Genomic DNA, 14,646 nt, shown 5'->3' with positions numbered 1-14,646 from the left:
TGTGAATCCAATAAAAACATGTTTATTGGGTCTTCAGAGATAACAACATTCATGTGCTGTGTCATCATTTTTGTTCCCTTCACATCAAGAGAATGTTTTACTGCCAATTTAGAAACATCTCTTACTTATATCTCCGGTCACTCTGTAGTTTATAACAGGATATTTATCTTTGATTACAGATTATGTGTACATGAACTCAAAAACTGGATGACCCTTAGAGGAGGGATAACTTTGGACCTGATACATTTTGATGAGGTAAGACAGAAAGTGACAGGAAAATCTGATGTGATTAGAAGTACACTGAAGTAATATAATTAGTATAATAAAAAGTGAACTGCAGTCAGGTCAGAATATTGCAAGCCTCTCATGCATCGGTCAAGTTATCAGTTGTGAAAAAAGTTAAATCTGGATCAGAATGATCTGGGTTTGGAAATCTGATACTTTATATCCATGATCAGCTAATCAATCTAGCTTCTTTTGGTTTTCAAAGTAAGAATTGATTGGATATACTTAATCCAGATACAGACATTTTGGGTTTACCTAATCTAGATTGCCAGACCTCTAAATGAGATTAAAAACTACATATTTTGTCCACAAATAAATACAGATTCAGTACTGAAAGTTCCACCATATGAGCAATTTTGTGATTGTATTTTCTAATTCTGTGTTTTGTTCTGTGCCTTTTTAAAGTGGCTAATTTGGTGTATTAGTTTGGCTTGCTCAGTAGTGGTCCTGGGGCAGCAGTCCCTTGTTTGACTAGAAGCCTTTACTCTTTGCTGCATGTCTTACCAACTCTGTGCGCTCTTCATTTCCTGTCTCTCTTCAGCTGCCATCTCATAAGGTGAGAAAGACTCAAAACAACTTAAAAAGTGCCCTTTTTAAAACTCCTCAGTCACAGGAAACGTTACCTTCGCAAGCAAATAAGATCAGTATTTGGTTATTTTTTTTAGAAAACCCTAACTCTAACCACTCAGGATTTATGCCTAAGCTTAACCTTGGATTTTTGTCCTAACCCTTAACTTTGGGCCTCTTTGCAATCTAAACATAACTCTTCCCCTAACCCTAACCACTCAGGGTTACCACTTGTACCTAACCCTTAATCCTGGACAATGTGTTATTTACAATGTCTCTTCAGACTCACTTGACCTTTTCACTCTACCATGATACCCTCTACATGTATTGCACCTTTGAGATGAGAACAACACTGTTCAGCATCTGTTATATGGCAGAGTCAAAACAGCGATGTTCCACCAATGTTCTTAATATCAATTTGAGAGGTAAATAGACTGTGCTTTCACATTACATACCAGATTCACCCACTGACACAGGATTCCCACTGAGGCTTCTATTTAAAGTTCCCAACAGTATTAATTTATCCCATTCACACACTACTGGCACAGCCACCAAGGGCAGTTTGGGGCTAAGTGTCTTGCCCCAAGAGACTTCTTCATATGGCGATCAAAACCCTTGACCCATGACCAGCCCTAGGAGAAAAGTTAAGAAAAAATACATTCTTACAAACAACTTAAAAACCACTCATCCTCATTCAACAGAGAAAACACAACCAGTCGAAGGACTTCAGTAAATCTCAATAAAGACTTTTATTTTTTTTGTACCAAAATAGGCAGTTAGAGCAGGGATAAATATTATAATATGTTAGATATAGATCCATCTCTGTTATAGATTCTTTGCATCGGTGCTTTACTCTAACAGACAGTGGCATGGTCCCCTGGCTAAAACACACAGCCAGAGTCGTACAGAGAGTCCAGTTCTGTCAATGAAGACGACACTGGTTTACTTGATTCATAGAGGAGTATACGTGGAAAGAAATAACGTAGCTGAAGATTCTGTGACGGAATATCGAAGCTTTCAAAACACATGTAGTCAAAGTGGTTTATTATTTGGATCTGGGAGCTACACTTTTGACAGAACCGTGTCTCCATATGGCTCTGTTCTCCAGTCAGCTTGGAGGAGTTGCCTCGGGGGTTTGAGTGGAGATGAGAGAAGTGGGTGGCTGACAAGGTCCATACAGGGGCTGTGTTACCAAAAGCATCTTGATATTACAAATGTTACGCTTGACAACAGAGATTAGTGTCATGTTTCAGGCTAGCTGCATTTGTGACCTCACTGTTTTTGAGCTCAACTCCTAAAGGGTATAGGCTCAGGACAGTTGCAACAGGGCAGCGAAACTATTAGCTGCAGATTCAGAGGACTGTTCCTCAATCTTTGCTGTATGGACCAGAACAAGTTGTTAGGAAATGTTTCACTTTTCAAAGGTATTTTCTTGATATCACTGATGTCTGAGATCTTCCCATAAATATAAAACTTCTGTCTGAGGCTCAACCATCTATTTCATCTCTCATTCCTTCAGACTTTTTGTAAACAGATAAAAGTTACATTCACTGCTGATCGCCTGCCAAATCTGACGATCAGCGGCACAATGTGAAACCAACGCAAAGCTATGAATGAAGCTGCCTTTGGGTGTCCATGTGCTCATGCATTATACAAACACGAAAACACGGCTCATTGCACTATTGGGTGTCTGAAAGCATGGCTTATGAACCAGCCAGATAAAAGCAGCAGGACAGCTGTAGTGCATATCTATGCTAGAGCTTGACTACAATACACATTTTTAACTGTGACGTGCTCTTGTTTTGCAGAAAGCTACCTTCTCCTCTCTGCTTTTAGTAACAAAGACTTAGGAAAGACTGCCAGAGTCAACAGATGTACAAAGCAAGGGGCATTTTTTTAAGAACCACTGTCTTTGACTTCTTGCACTGTGAAGTAGCAAGCTGTACTTCTTGTAAAGTGCTTCAAAATAACGGCATCATCCTGTAAATGCATCTCCTTTTAAAATTCCAAAAGCTTCATTAATACTTTTAGGTCCACTTTGCAGGACCACTTTGCAGGACCACTTTGCAGGTGGACTTTTAGGTCCACTTTGCAGGTGGCAGCAGGAGCTAGCCTTGGCCATGGAAATGTTGGATTCAACATTACTCTAATATATTTATTCTTTTTGGCAGACTATAGCAATTAAAGGATCAAGAAAATATATCTGAAGATACGATAAATAACACATAAAAGTATAAGACTTTGGCTGTCCATTGTGTGCCAGCATTGTGGAGTGAGGTTCGAAGACCTGAGGTCACAAATGGAGCTAGTTTCAGGTGGTATTCATGCATACTTGAGGCTCAAATTTATAAATGCAGCATTCAAAAAATTGTTGGTAACGCAGAGCTAATGTTGGACATTAGCTTGTAAGCCCTGAAAGTAGCGTAAACTGAAGGTGTTCATCCGATGTCCTTAACTACGCAACAAAAGCATGACATACAGCGAAAAGATTACTGCAACACATTTTACCTTTTCTGAAAAGTGTCAACATCTTTAGCTCTTTCAAAACCTGTGTTTCATTTCTGACGCCTGAAGGAAAATCCAAACATCAGAAGACGCTGGGCTCGTGTCAGACTCATCATGCTAAGATGCATTTTAGAAAGCAGCCCTCATTAGTGCAACTACAATAAGACGGGAAGCTACAAAGATGATGCTGATGATTATGATCGTGATGATAGTGTTGATGAAGATGAAGATGAAGATGATACACTGATTAATGCTGGAGTGCTCAACTCATGTCACACTGTGAACGTGGAGAACAAGAGGAGGAGAGAGATGAAGGCATGAGAGGAAGAAGAGGAGAAGGAGGCAGAGAAGCCTATGGTAGAGACTTTGGGTTTTACAGACCTATATTATTTCAATATGAGAGTCTTGGCCTGTATTTATCAAACTAGATAGAGACATAAATCCTGAACTTTTCTGTCCACTTGTCAAATAAACAAAACCTGTAAATAGTATTTTTTAGATAAAATTCACCAAGATTTACAAATATTTTTGAAGTATTGCACAAAACAGTATCAATCAAATCTAAAACAATGTTCTTTTCAAATGACAGTCATTCTAAGCTCATTTAATTGAATACATTAAAACTGTTTCCCTCCCTTTTTTCCTTTTCATCTTTCTGCTGGTATCAGCATACAAACAATAAGAATAGTCGATATCATACGTCCCTATTATCTTCACTAGATTAGCTCTATGTCTTAGTCTCTCTCGTATGAGTCTTTTTTACTTCAGCGTTATTTACTTTAAAACTAGTTTGTGGTTTGTTTCCACGTTAGGCTGTCATGTATCTGCATCTGTTTTTTCAAAAATAATACGTCGATTTGCTACATTTTCCTTACTTCTAGTGGGTTTTTTTAGCACACGTTTTTTCTTCTGCCAGAACACTGCGAGTAACAACAACAGAGTCAAATCAATGGTACTTGCATCAGTCAGCAACCTTTGTTGTGGAAAACTAAGTCAATGCGGAAGTGCAACACACTGCAGTTCCTCAAGTGCCTACTTGAGGATAGATGAAAAAGCTGAGGAATTCCCATTAGAGCCCATATTAAAAAGCCTGTTTCTATAGCAGAAATAAACATGTTTGGTACAAAACAAGGGTTTGGTCAGAATGCAAATGTTTTACAAATCTGCTTTAACGAGATTAAGGAGACAAATATTAAATACTGAGTCATAATCAGGGGTGTGGTTTCCATAAATAGCAGGTGGTCACTTGGAAGCTGTTTGCCAGGAAGCTACAGGCCTCAGATCCACCACTGTGCCCTTCTTCTAGATGGATAGAAAACTACGCTAAGTCAGCATTTCCAACATGGCGACTGTAATTGTTCGGTTTAATAACCTCTCTCAATGTACCAGCAGGTGATGTCCCTGGGAACATGTCAATGTTTTAAACAGCCTATGATTTGCATACATAACTGGTCAATAAAGATGATTATGATAGTCTGGAACAATCTTCTGAAGACTGTTTCTGATTAACTCCTCATGATTGCTTTAAACACATTTCTCACTGTTAAGTTGTTTCTTCAGTCAAATCTGGGTTTGATAAATACAAGCCAAGAGTTGTATTTGAACTCTAAAACTTTTATCAAGCCTTTCTGTTTATTTATTCATCTTTGGACATCCAATGTGCATTAAATACTTTATCTATATAAATCAATCAATTTTCACTCTATTTCATTGAGTACTTACAGCAAAGTACAACAAGTATTGTACACCTCTTGCTACACCTCTAAAAACTTATTGTAATACACTTTCATTTTGGCCCTTCACCAAAATACTGGGGCTTATAATCAAATCTTCACCTCCTATCTAGAAGGTCTTTGGACTTAAGAGGGAGAGAAGGATGGGATGTGAGAGAAAGTTAGAAAAGAGAAGAAAAAAGAAGGAGAAGAAACTCCAAACAGGAGTGATGTCATGAAGAGAGATGGACAGACGGGGAGGGAGATCAAGGTTTTGTCCCAAAAACATGCTCTTAAAGCTACAGCGTGCAAAAGTCTGCCTCTTGGTGACAATATTATCATTACAAACCCATACATGAATGCATTACCCTTCGTTAATATGAAAACAACAACGACAACAACAATAAGAAGAACAATAATGAAATCAAATCAGATAATGGTACATGTCGCCTTGATTTGAACCACCTCCTTAAACATTAAGGAACCCAGCTGTAGGAAGATCCACCAATAGGCTGCTGGACAGACTTTAGCCCCTCCTACTTCAGGAAGTGGCAGTCCCAGATAGTCCCAGCCTCATCAGACTTTATGTGCTTGTGTAAATGTATGTATGCATGTGTGTGTGTGTGTGTGTGTGTGTGTGTGTGTGTGTGTGTGTGTGTGTGTGTGTGTGTGTGTGTGTGTACCGCAGTGATGTGTGTAAAGACGGAGAGAGAGAGAAAGAGAGAGATAGAGAGAGAGAGAGAGAGAGAGAGAGAGAGAGAGAGAGAGAGAGAGAGAGAGAGAGAGAGAGAGAGAGGAAGCAGGCTGATAATAGAAAATTCAAGAAGTAGGAAGTGTTACAGAGTGATGTGTGTGAGCATGTCATGTGTTTATTCAGAGTCGCTCCTTGGTGGGCACCCAGATGTAAGGACCGGACTGCTCCTCGATGATCTGCTTCACCTGCGAATACACCTCCTCTAGAGACACACCGTGAACTATAGCTGCAGAGAGAGACAGAGAGACAGAGAGGTTACAAATCCTCATAAGGAAAATGTACCAAAACAAAATACTTCTAAACTGCTGTGTTTGCAAAAAAAGAACTATAATCTAAATCTCAATCAAAGCAGAGGAAATCTTTAAAGCCAAACATCTCCGTGTGTGAGTGTGTTTGTGTGTTTCTTTACACAAAAGTCTTTCTTTGAAAATACATGAACTCGACATAAAGTCAGACTTGTGAAAATATAATACAACACCCTCTGGCTCTCCTGTGGGTGACTTGCTCACGCAGAGGTGAGGACATTGTCCCACCCATTAATAAAGTTGTGACAACACCAGTTTAACCAATCACACTGTGTACTCTAAAAGGACAAATATTCCCCGATGAGGCTCAATTTATGTAACACACATGCAGTAATATTAGTTATTTTCACAGTCAGCTGCTTCTTCATGTGGCCTTTGATCAATTCTTCTCTCTCTTTCCTTAAGCGATGAGTAGGAGTGGGACAAAATGTCCATACAACACTATATCATCTCCCTGACTTTTGTGATACAATAACCGACATGCCAGCACAAAATATCAATGTTTGCCGCTTTGACTAAACCTACTACTTCATAATTCCTCACAGTGGCCCTAATGATATGAATGAGGGTAATGTGGAACAAAGTTAATTGGTCAAAGAAGAAGATAACTGGGAGCCACTTTTCAAACCAATAAGACAAAAGAAAGAAAAAGCTATTTGTGCTGTTTATTCTGAGATGAAAGCTGAGGTGAAGTCTGCAGTGAGAGTTTCTCTCACCTGCAATTGGTGAACATCAGGAGTCACTGAGTCCTATGTAACATGAACTTCTCATTTCATAAACAACGCATTCCTAGTTGACTGAAAAAGACCCAGCTGTAGTGACATCGCTGTAAATACTACTTTTTAACATTGACACTGCCACCATGACACTTTTGTACTTAAACACTGAACCTCAGATAAAGAAGCAATGGTGTTTCAGTTGATGATATTACATTGGATTACGGTGTTGCAGGAGCCCAAGGTGCACAACTTGTAAACAAGCACACACCCAGACGGACAAAAGCACACTCATAAAGCACTGTACCATCACTCTGTGATATTTACATTCATGCTGAGGTGTAACAGTCCCTTCATAAACAGGATATTAAAAAGTGGGTTTCACTTGAAACACACACATTACACAAGAAAAAAAAACAGGGGTTGGATCAATGGGGGAGATTGGTATGCCCAGAAACTAACATCTGAAAGAGTGACTTCCATGGCAAACATATTGTTCACTTTCCATAAATTATTGATCAATGGACTGTTATGTTTCCCCTCAAAGACAATCTGAAGTAAAAAGTCAAAGAAAAATGGGCCCTTGTGTTTTCTGAAAGGTGTTGGTGGAGCTATGCTGCTCCACAGAAGACAACTGATTCTATCAAAATGATAGACAAACAAAAAAAGAATGGACCAAGAACAAAAGATGAATGGGAGTCACTGATGGAGGCTAAATACAATGACTGATGAACAGAAAGAAATCACATGCAGCAAAAACCAAACAAAGACTTTCATTCAACTGAGACTTAAAACTGTCAACTGATCGAGTTGAACTTCTCATGGGTAGAAAACCAAACTGAACAGGGAGACTTCGGCTGTTTCCGAACGGCTTGCTACATACTACTTACTAATGTAGTAGGCAGTAGGTATTGCCTACTACTTACTGTGTTTGAATTTAGTATGTAGTATGACTGTTCTGTTCGATCGGTGTTGCAGTACGCTGGGCCAGACGTCACTCGATTTCCGGTTTCGGAAAGCAGAAGTAAACAACGGCAGAGCAGATAGAGAAACTGCTTCCACTGCTTCCACTTATGATTTAAAAAGTTAAGAAGTGGTTTATATATAAATCAATAACTTTCACAGCACCCAAAAACAGATTTCCTCCCGTCATACGGGAGGCAGACTGGTCCGATGCATACTGTGAAATTTTCCTGACTCAGTAGACATCCGGGGAGTTTTGGCATACTGAATATTTTGCTCTTGTTCACATACTGCTTACTAAATACTGAATTTGGCCAAATCAGTACGTACTGCTAGTATAGTAGGAGGTTTCGGAAACAGCCTTCAACTCCCTTATATAGCCTCCCTCGGCTGATTGCCCTCAGCTGGGGGATCATAGGTGCTCCCAATAGCTGCTGACTGGTGAGAAAACCTGTGATGCAGATGTGGATCTCCTTCCAAACCAACATCCAAATACATTTTATTTTATTTTATTTAACATGCTGGATCTGTCCATAACAGTAGAAACCAGCGGTGTCATAAATCCTCTCATCTAGCTGTTCTGAATACAGAAAAAAAAGTGAATAAAACATTTTTTTGAAATATTTGAGCATCAGTGGACTATTCCTAAACTCTTCCAAACTCATAGGCTGTAGAATTTCCCCCATTCCTGGTCCCACTTCCTGAAAGTTTGTGTGACTTTGTTTACATGTGTTCCTGTTGTATGTGCTGTTTACTCACCGGTGAAGAACTCTGTGAACTCCTGCTCCAGTTTGATGGCTCTGTCGAAGGTCTTCCTCGCCTGCTCCTCAGTGAGACGCTTGTTCATCTCTCTGGAGGGACAAACAGGAGTTTGGATATCAGGGTGCAGAACAAGAAGTTTAAATGAAGTTCACAAACACTATGTCCTCTACGTGGTTTTTAACTCAACATAATGGTACTCACAGGATATTGTCTACGTTGCGTGGTCTAATGAAGACAGCGATGGGATGGAGGCCAGCAATCTGGAGACGCTTTATGGCATTCCCTGATACATCCAGTATGCAGTGTTTGCCCTGCGACATGGACAGACATTGAGTTGTTTTTTTCTGTTTCCTGTGTCTTTTATTTCCTGTCTCCTGTCTCCTAACACTCTCTCTTAAAACTCACCTTTTCAGCGACTTCTTTCACAGACTGTATGCTGGTTCCATACAGGTGGTTGTTATACTGTCCTGCCTCGATGAACTTGTGTTCCTGGATCTCTCTCTCCATGAGCTCTCTGGAGGACATGAAGTGATAATCTCTGCCGTCCACTTCGTAGTCTCGCCGCGGCCGTGTTGTGTCTGCACATCACACATTTTACTCCAGTCAGGGAATTATTTAATCATAGTCATAATCGTAGATACATAATACATACAATTTATGAAATTTACAATATGATGGCATTATATTACTATAATATTACCATATAATGGCATCATGTTATATGCACTCTGATAAATGAGAATTGTCCAGAAAAAACATGTTTTGATATTTGGTTGATGCTTTTATGCTCTACTTGAGGAAACCCAATAACAAACAAAAAAATAAAGTAAATAAAAATGAAAATATACATAAATGTATCTTGATAATCAACCCAAATTAGGGAGTTTGTTTTTAATTACAACAATTACACTGATTGGGTAAAATTTTGATGTTGCAGCTCACTTCCTGACTTTTCTTTTCTTTCTTTTGTAATTTGGCTAAAAGACAATTATGAGGCATTTTTTTAAAGACTCAGATAAGCTAGCACAGGTGCGTTCAATTTTTAATGTCAATCATAATTAGATTTTCTACTTTCAGTTCAGTGCTTTTCTTCACTGTTCTAAAGTTTTCATTCAAAAGCTGCTTTTAAGCAAGTCATTGATTGGCCAAATGAAGCCAACTAAAACATTCAATTGTGAATTTTCAAAACAAAACTATAAACTCAAGTTTGAAGTTCATTGATTAAAAGTCTTCCCGATGTAACTGCTTGGATTCATCTCAAGGTTCAAACACTCACGTGGGACGCAGGAGCCAAACTTGTCAGGGAACTCAGAGATGAGGTCATCATTGACCCGATCTTTCATTGGTCCAAGCACGATGACTGGCCGCGTGTAATTAACTGCAGTGAGAGAAATAGTACAGAGGTAACACTCATTAAAACAATGACTAAATAAAATCAACTTTCCCCTTACATTCACAGTTCTGTTTAATTTCATCAGTAATTTTAAAGCTCACTTATATTATTTTCTACATCTGTAGTTTGACTCATATTCGATTTTATAAAATAGCCTTTACTTGTGAACCAATAGGAAGTTACGACTCAACTCTGTAGCTCTCCTCAGCTCTGTGGAGCCTTTTTAGCATTTGGTAGCCTGTTGCCACATGTTAGTCCCTGCTCTCTCTTCCTGGTTTCCTACTCTAGCCACTGCCTATAATCTGGATAAAGACTTAAAAAGCCCAAAAATGAAGGACCAGCAGTGATCACAGGGGGAGAATTAAGTAGGTGGAGACTAAAAGAGAGCTAAAAGTAAACCGTAGTCCATTCTTAATCGATACATTTGTCAGTTTTTATCTGATCTTTATTGAAGGTAAATTTGCTCATACAGCTTAAAATGTTTACTTTCTATATGAGACGGCTAAGTTTAATATAAGACGCATGTTGAGGACTAACCTTCCTGCTGCATGACAGGTTGGTAGGTGAGTAAGGTCTCCTCCTGGCCAGCTGATTGGATAAAAAAAAAAGATTGAGAGTTCAGAGGAAAAAAGAGTGAGAGAATTAACACCCAAACACACCCTCAACCTTTTCTACTTGGGGCTAGACTTCTTCAACAGCTCTGTAAAAGCAGGCTGAGAAGCAGAGAAAGGTAACTTTTAAACACACACACACACACACAAACACACAAATAAACACTCACATGCACATAAAAACACAGTAATCACATCATACAACAAGCACACACAGATAAATAAACACACACACACACACACACACACACACACACACACACACACACACACACACACACACACACACAACCCAAACCAGCAGGGACAAAGAGCTGCTGTGGTTTGATATTACAATACACACAAAACAAAACAAGCAATAAAGGAAGAGAGAGAGAAAGAGAGAGAGTGACAGAGAGAGAGAGGAGGGTCTAGACTTACAGGAACTACTCTCACTATCGCTGGTGCCAGAGGTTACCAGCTCTGGAAGGACAAGACAGGTCAGAGTCAGCAACACACAAACACACGTACAAACACTGATATAGACGAACACACATCTGCATTCTTTCTGTGTCACTGACACACTTAAATTAAAGTCACAAAAACATCAGACATACAGTAATTTGTTTATCCTGTCCATTGTGAGAAGGACTTAGGAGTCCTGTCTTATCACACACGGTTAATTTCAAAACCTGCAGGGCTTGGCCTGGAGTTTTCAGGTCACAGATGTGGAAACAAGCGTGTGGACACCTGAGGCCTGTGCTACTAAGGGAATTCAACATGTGTCTCTGGGCTGTCTGGATTCACTTACTCCAATAAAGGAGGTGGTGATCATAGTTTACACGAAGCTGGCTATGAACTTACAGCCTGCATTGGGTTTCTTTGAGTGTGTGACCGGTAATCACTCAGTTAAAAAGCCTTCAAAGTCCACAAGTTGCAATAATGCCAGAATAGTCTTGTTAATTAAGACACAAGTGGTGAAACAATCAAGGTGCTCAAAGTGCAAAAAGGTAGTAAATGTTTCAGTCCTTGACTGTCATCAGTGCATCAGTCACGCATTGCACTTAATTTTGCACTGAGCACCTATCATTCTGACCACTCTTCTCATAATCATGACGACTGCTGTTGCATCTACTGCAGCCCGTGGATGTTTTGTGGCTTTTTAACCCCATACATTTGGTATGCAGGCATTTCTTTTGCCATTGGTTTTAAATTGTTCCCCGTAACTTATCCAAGACTGAGTTTTTCTATGCACTTGGTAAGCGCAGTTTCACAGAACCACAGTGTACAGGAAATACATGGAGTACAGTTCCTCAAGTACTGTGGAGGAGGATAATTGTACTTTTATGGACGTGGTATTTCTACTGCTTCTGGCTTCTAATCAACTACAATGACAAAAAGTTGTGATGAAGTCGATTCAGTAGACAAAGGTAGCATAATTAAAGACTTGTGCAGTTTACTTTAAGTATGGGCAGCTGTTGATTCCTACATACATTTAGTGCTGTTAATAGCATTTTTAATTATTTATCTAATTTTAAAATTCTATTCTGTATTGTAGCATATAGTCGAATATAATGAAGTCTTTTTCACTGCCTTCTTGTTTTGTATATTTCTGAAGAGGTTTTCTGAAAGTTTCCATGTAGCCTAAATCTGCATCTTTGCATTTAAAGCCCCTGTGAGGAACTTTCTGCTTATGTTGAATTTGTCGCCTTTGTGGAAAATGTGGTGCATCTTGTCCTGTTGTGTTTTCTGACAGTTAAAAATTCTCATTTTCAATTTCTCACTGATTTTGACTATTTGCTGGAAAATAAGTAATAAAATGATTTTTTTCCAGCATACAGTCAATCAACTGGTCTAACATCTACCCCCTCGCAGCGGTTTCATGCCTTAAAAACTGTATTATGGAAACTGTCAAACTTGTCGCTGATGGTGTGGTTTCCTTTGTAGGTCAGAAACAATTTTTTCCCCCAGGGGTGTTAACTGCTTTAATTTCAAAGGATGCACTTGTTGAGATGTAATCTGGACAGAGGTCTGATGACTTTGCAGATTCAGAGGATATTGGAGAAATATAAGGCTTGTGATGTCTTATCTGAAGAGCTGAAGTTACATAAACTGACCACCAGGTGTCACTGATGGAGGGAATACCTACCTTTGTCATCCTGATCCTGCAGAGAGAGAGAGAGAGAGAGAGAGAGAGAGAGAGAGGAAGAGAGAGAGAAGAGAGAGAGCATCTTATAAAAATGAGAATCATAACAGTATCTTGACTTTCTCTGCAGTCCTGTTTGAAAACTCATGAGATTTCTCTTCCTCACACAAAGTTTGAGAGAACGAGACTGAGTTACAGTCTCTTTTAGAGAGCCAAGTGAAACAGCATGTGTGTGCGTTTGTGTGTGATCATTTTTAATTATCAGCTCCTCACCATGCAGAGCTGCTGATTACAGACTTGCTGATTCACAGAGTGTGATGAAAACAGAGAGCGTGCTGATGAGACAGTGATATCAGTAGCTTGTTTTAGAATCGTGTGTCAGCTCTCTTCATCGCTTTGTGTGAAGTGTGAATAAAAGTCATTTCCTAGCTCCGCCTGTGAACTGTCTGACACTCTCAAAAACACAAATATCAAAGTGGAAAAAGGCGAGTGTTTTGTATGTTTAATTAGTCTCTGATTAGGAGTTAACCTTACTGCACTTTTCCGAGAAAAAAACAATTTCTGCCACACCATTGTTACACAGACACAGTGTTAATTAAAGACAATTTCCCTCTATTGTTTTTCTCTTTTTCTCTTTTAATGATATGTTTGCATTTATAAATTATTACCTGTGATGTGTGTTTATGAGCCCACCTTGGGACCACATCCTGTACTTTTATACTGTTGTTCATTCAAGTTCATTATCCTTTATAAATAAACAAATTAATTCAAATCACTGAGATATTATTGATTTTCACAAAGAAATGTCAGTTAATGGGGTCAAACTTTCTGCTTTGGAGAAAATTGAGCTCTAAAGTTTTATTTATGTGATGTTTGAATAGTCTTCACTTTAAATCTGAAGTTTAATGAATCAGGGTGTTACTCACTGATCTGTCCTGAGCCCTCGACACTCTGACCGTCTTTAACCTCGACCTCTCCTTCTTCTCTGCCCTGTGAGATTAAAAAAAAGGAATATATTTAGTGAAATTCTGACATGAGAACAGAAAGCAGCACAAATAACAGAGTAAAGTTATAAAGAAATGCAGGAAAATTAATCTTGGGAACATTTTCAGAGACATCATTGATCACTGTTTCATCACAAAAACATCACAAACGATGCATTTCACTGTACAAACTTTCTACAGGAGTTGAGATTCTTTTGAAGAACTCAGTATATCCAGTGCAAAATAGTGTTAATTCTGAGGTAGAATATTTATCATTTCTATACCGCTAAAACTTTTGGGGGTGGGGCCTGCAGTACTGAACACTTTTGATTGGTCAAGAATTTGCTGTATTTCATTTCAGCTACAGTTTAAGTAATTCTGCAGCTGCAAACCTGTTTATTTGTTTCTTGACTATTGTGCTTGAACACACCTGTTACAGCAGGAACAACATATAAGAGAACAACAGCATGACTAGAAGCTCCTCCATGCTTTGCTGCAGTGTTTTAAATGATGACTCTTTTTCATGGCTTTTTACGGCAACATTGCTATTGTATATTTGCAGTTAAATATTGCATGCTGAAAATTTTGTATGCTTCCTCAGTCAGTGGCGGATCAAACAACTAACGTGTCCTTGAAAAGAAGCTCCTGGTACTTAAAGTTTGAGGTGTTTTGGCGGGAAAGAACTCAAAAGTCATTCTCTATGGTTATGTAGCTTGGTGTCAACAGGAGATATTAAGACGTATGCTGATATGGAATTTCTGAATAGCAGCAAAAGTTCACATAATTTTGTTTACTTTAAGATCTGAAGCCTCCTTAACGCCTGAATTAATGAAAATTGTCAGGAGCCCTGCCCCCGAAACTTTTCAGAGTTGATGTTCCCTTCATGGTCTGAAGTTTTACTTGTCAGATGAGGAGGGTGAAGACGGGGGTAAGTGAGTCTAAGGAGGCCACTGTGTAGTGTTTAC

At 39.0% G+C, this 14,646-nt stretch overlaps 1 protein-coding gene across 1 annotated transcript in view; it reads right to left on the bottom strand.

Moving 5' to 3' along the window:
- Positions 1 to 1,575: 1,575 nt before the first annotated feature.
- The window catches only part of LOC117829732 (disks large homolog 1-like), a 140,820-nt gene continuing 127,749 nt past the window's right edge, over positions 1,576 to 14,646 (bottom strand). The window contains exons 16-24 of the mRNA XM_034707379.1: positions 13,625 to 13,688; positions 12,702 to 12,717; positions 10,994 to 11,035; positions 10,500 to 10,550; positions 9,846 to 9,947; positions 8,975 to 9,147; positions 8,771 to 8,880; positions 8,567 to 8,658; positions 1,576 to 6,049 (exon numbers count right to left, since the gene is read on the bottom strand). Coding sequence (XP_034563270.1) covers positions 5,943 to 6,049; positions 8,567 to 8,658; positions 8,771 to 8,880; positions 8,975 to 9,147; positions 9,846 to 9,947; positions 10,500 to 10,550; positions 10,994 to 11,035; positions 12,702 to 12,717; positions 13,625 to 13,688 — 757 coding nt within the window. The 3' untranslated portion in view covers positions 1,576 to 5,942. The remainder of the gene's footprint in view (positions 6,050 to 8,566; positions 8,659 to 8,770; positions 8,881 to 8,974; positions 9,148 to 9,845; positions 9,948 to 10,499; positions 10,551 to 10,993; positions 11,036 to 12,701; positions 12,718 to 13,624; positions 13,689 to 14,646) is intronic.

Source organism: Notolabrus celidotus, chromosome 2, assembly GCF_009762535.1.
Source record: "Notolabrus celidotus isolate fNotCel1 chromosome 2, fNotCel1.pri, whole genome shotgun sequence".
Lineage (NCBI taxonomy): Eukaryota > Metazoa > Chordata > Actinopteri > Labriformes > Labridae > Notolabrus > Notolabrus celidotus.
The sequence above is the reverse complement of the archived record's forward strand: the minus strand, read 5'-3'. Positions and strand labels throughout refer to the sequence as shown.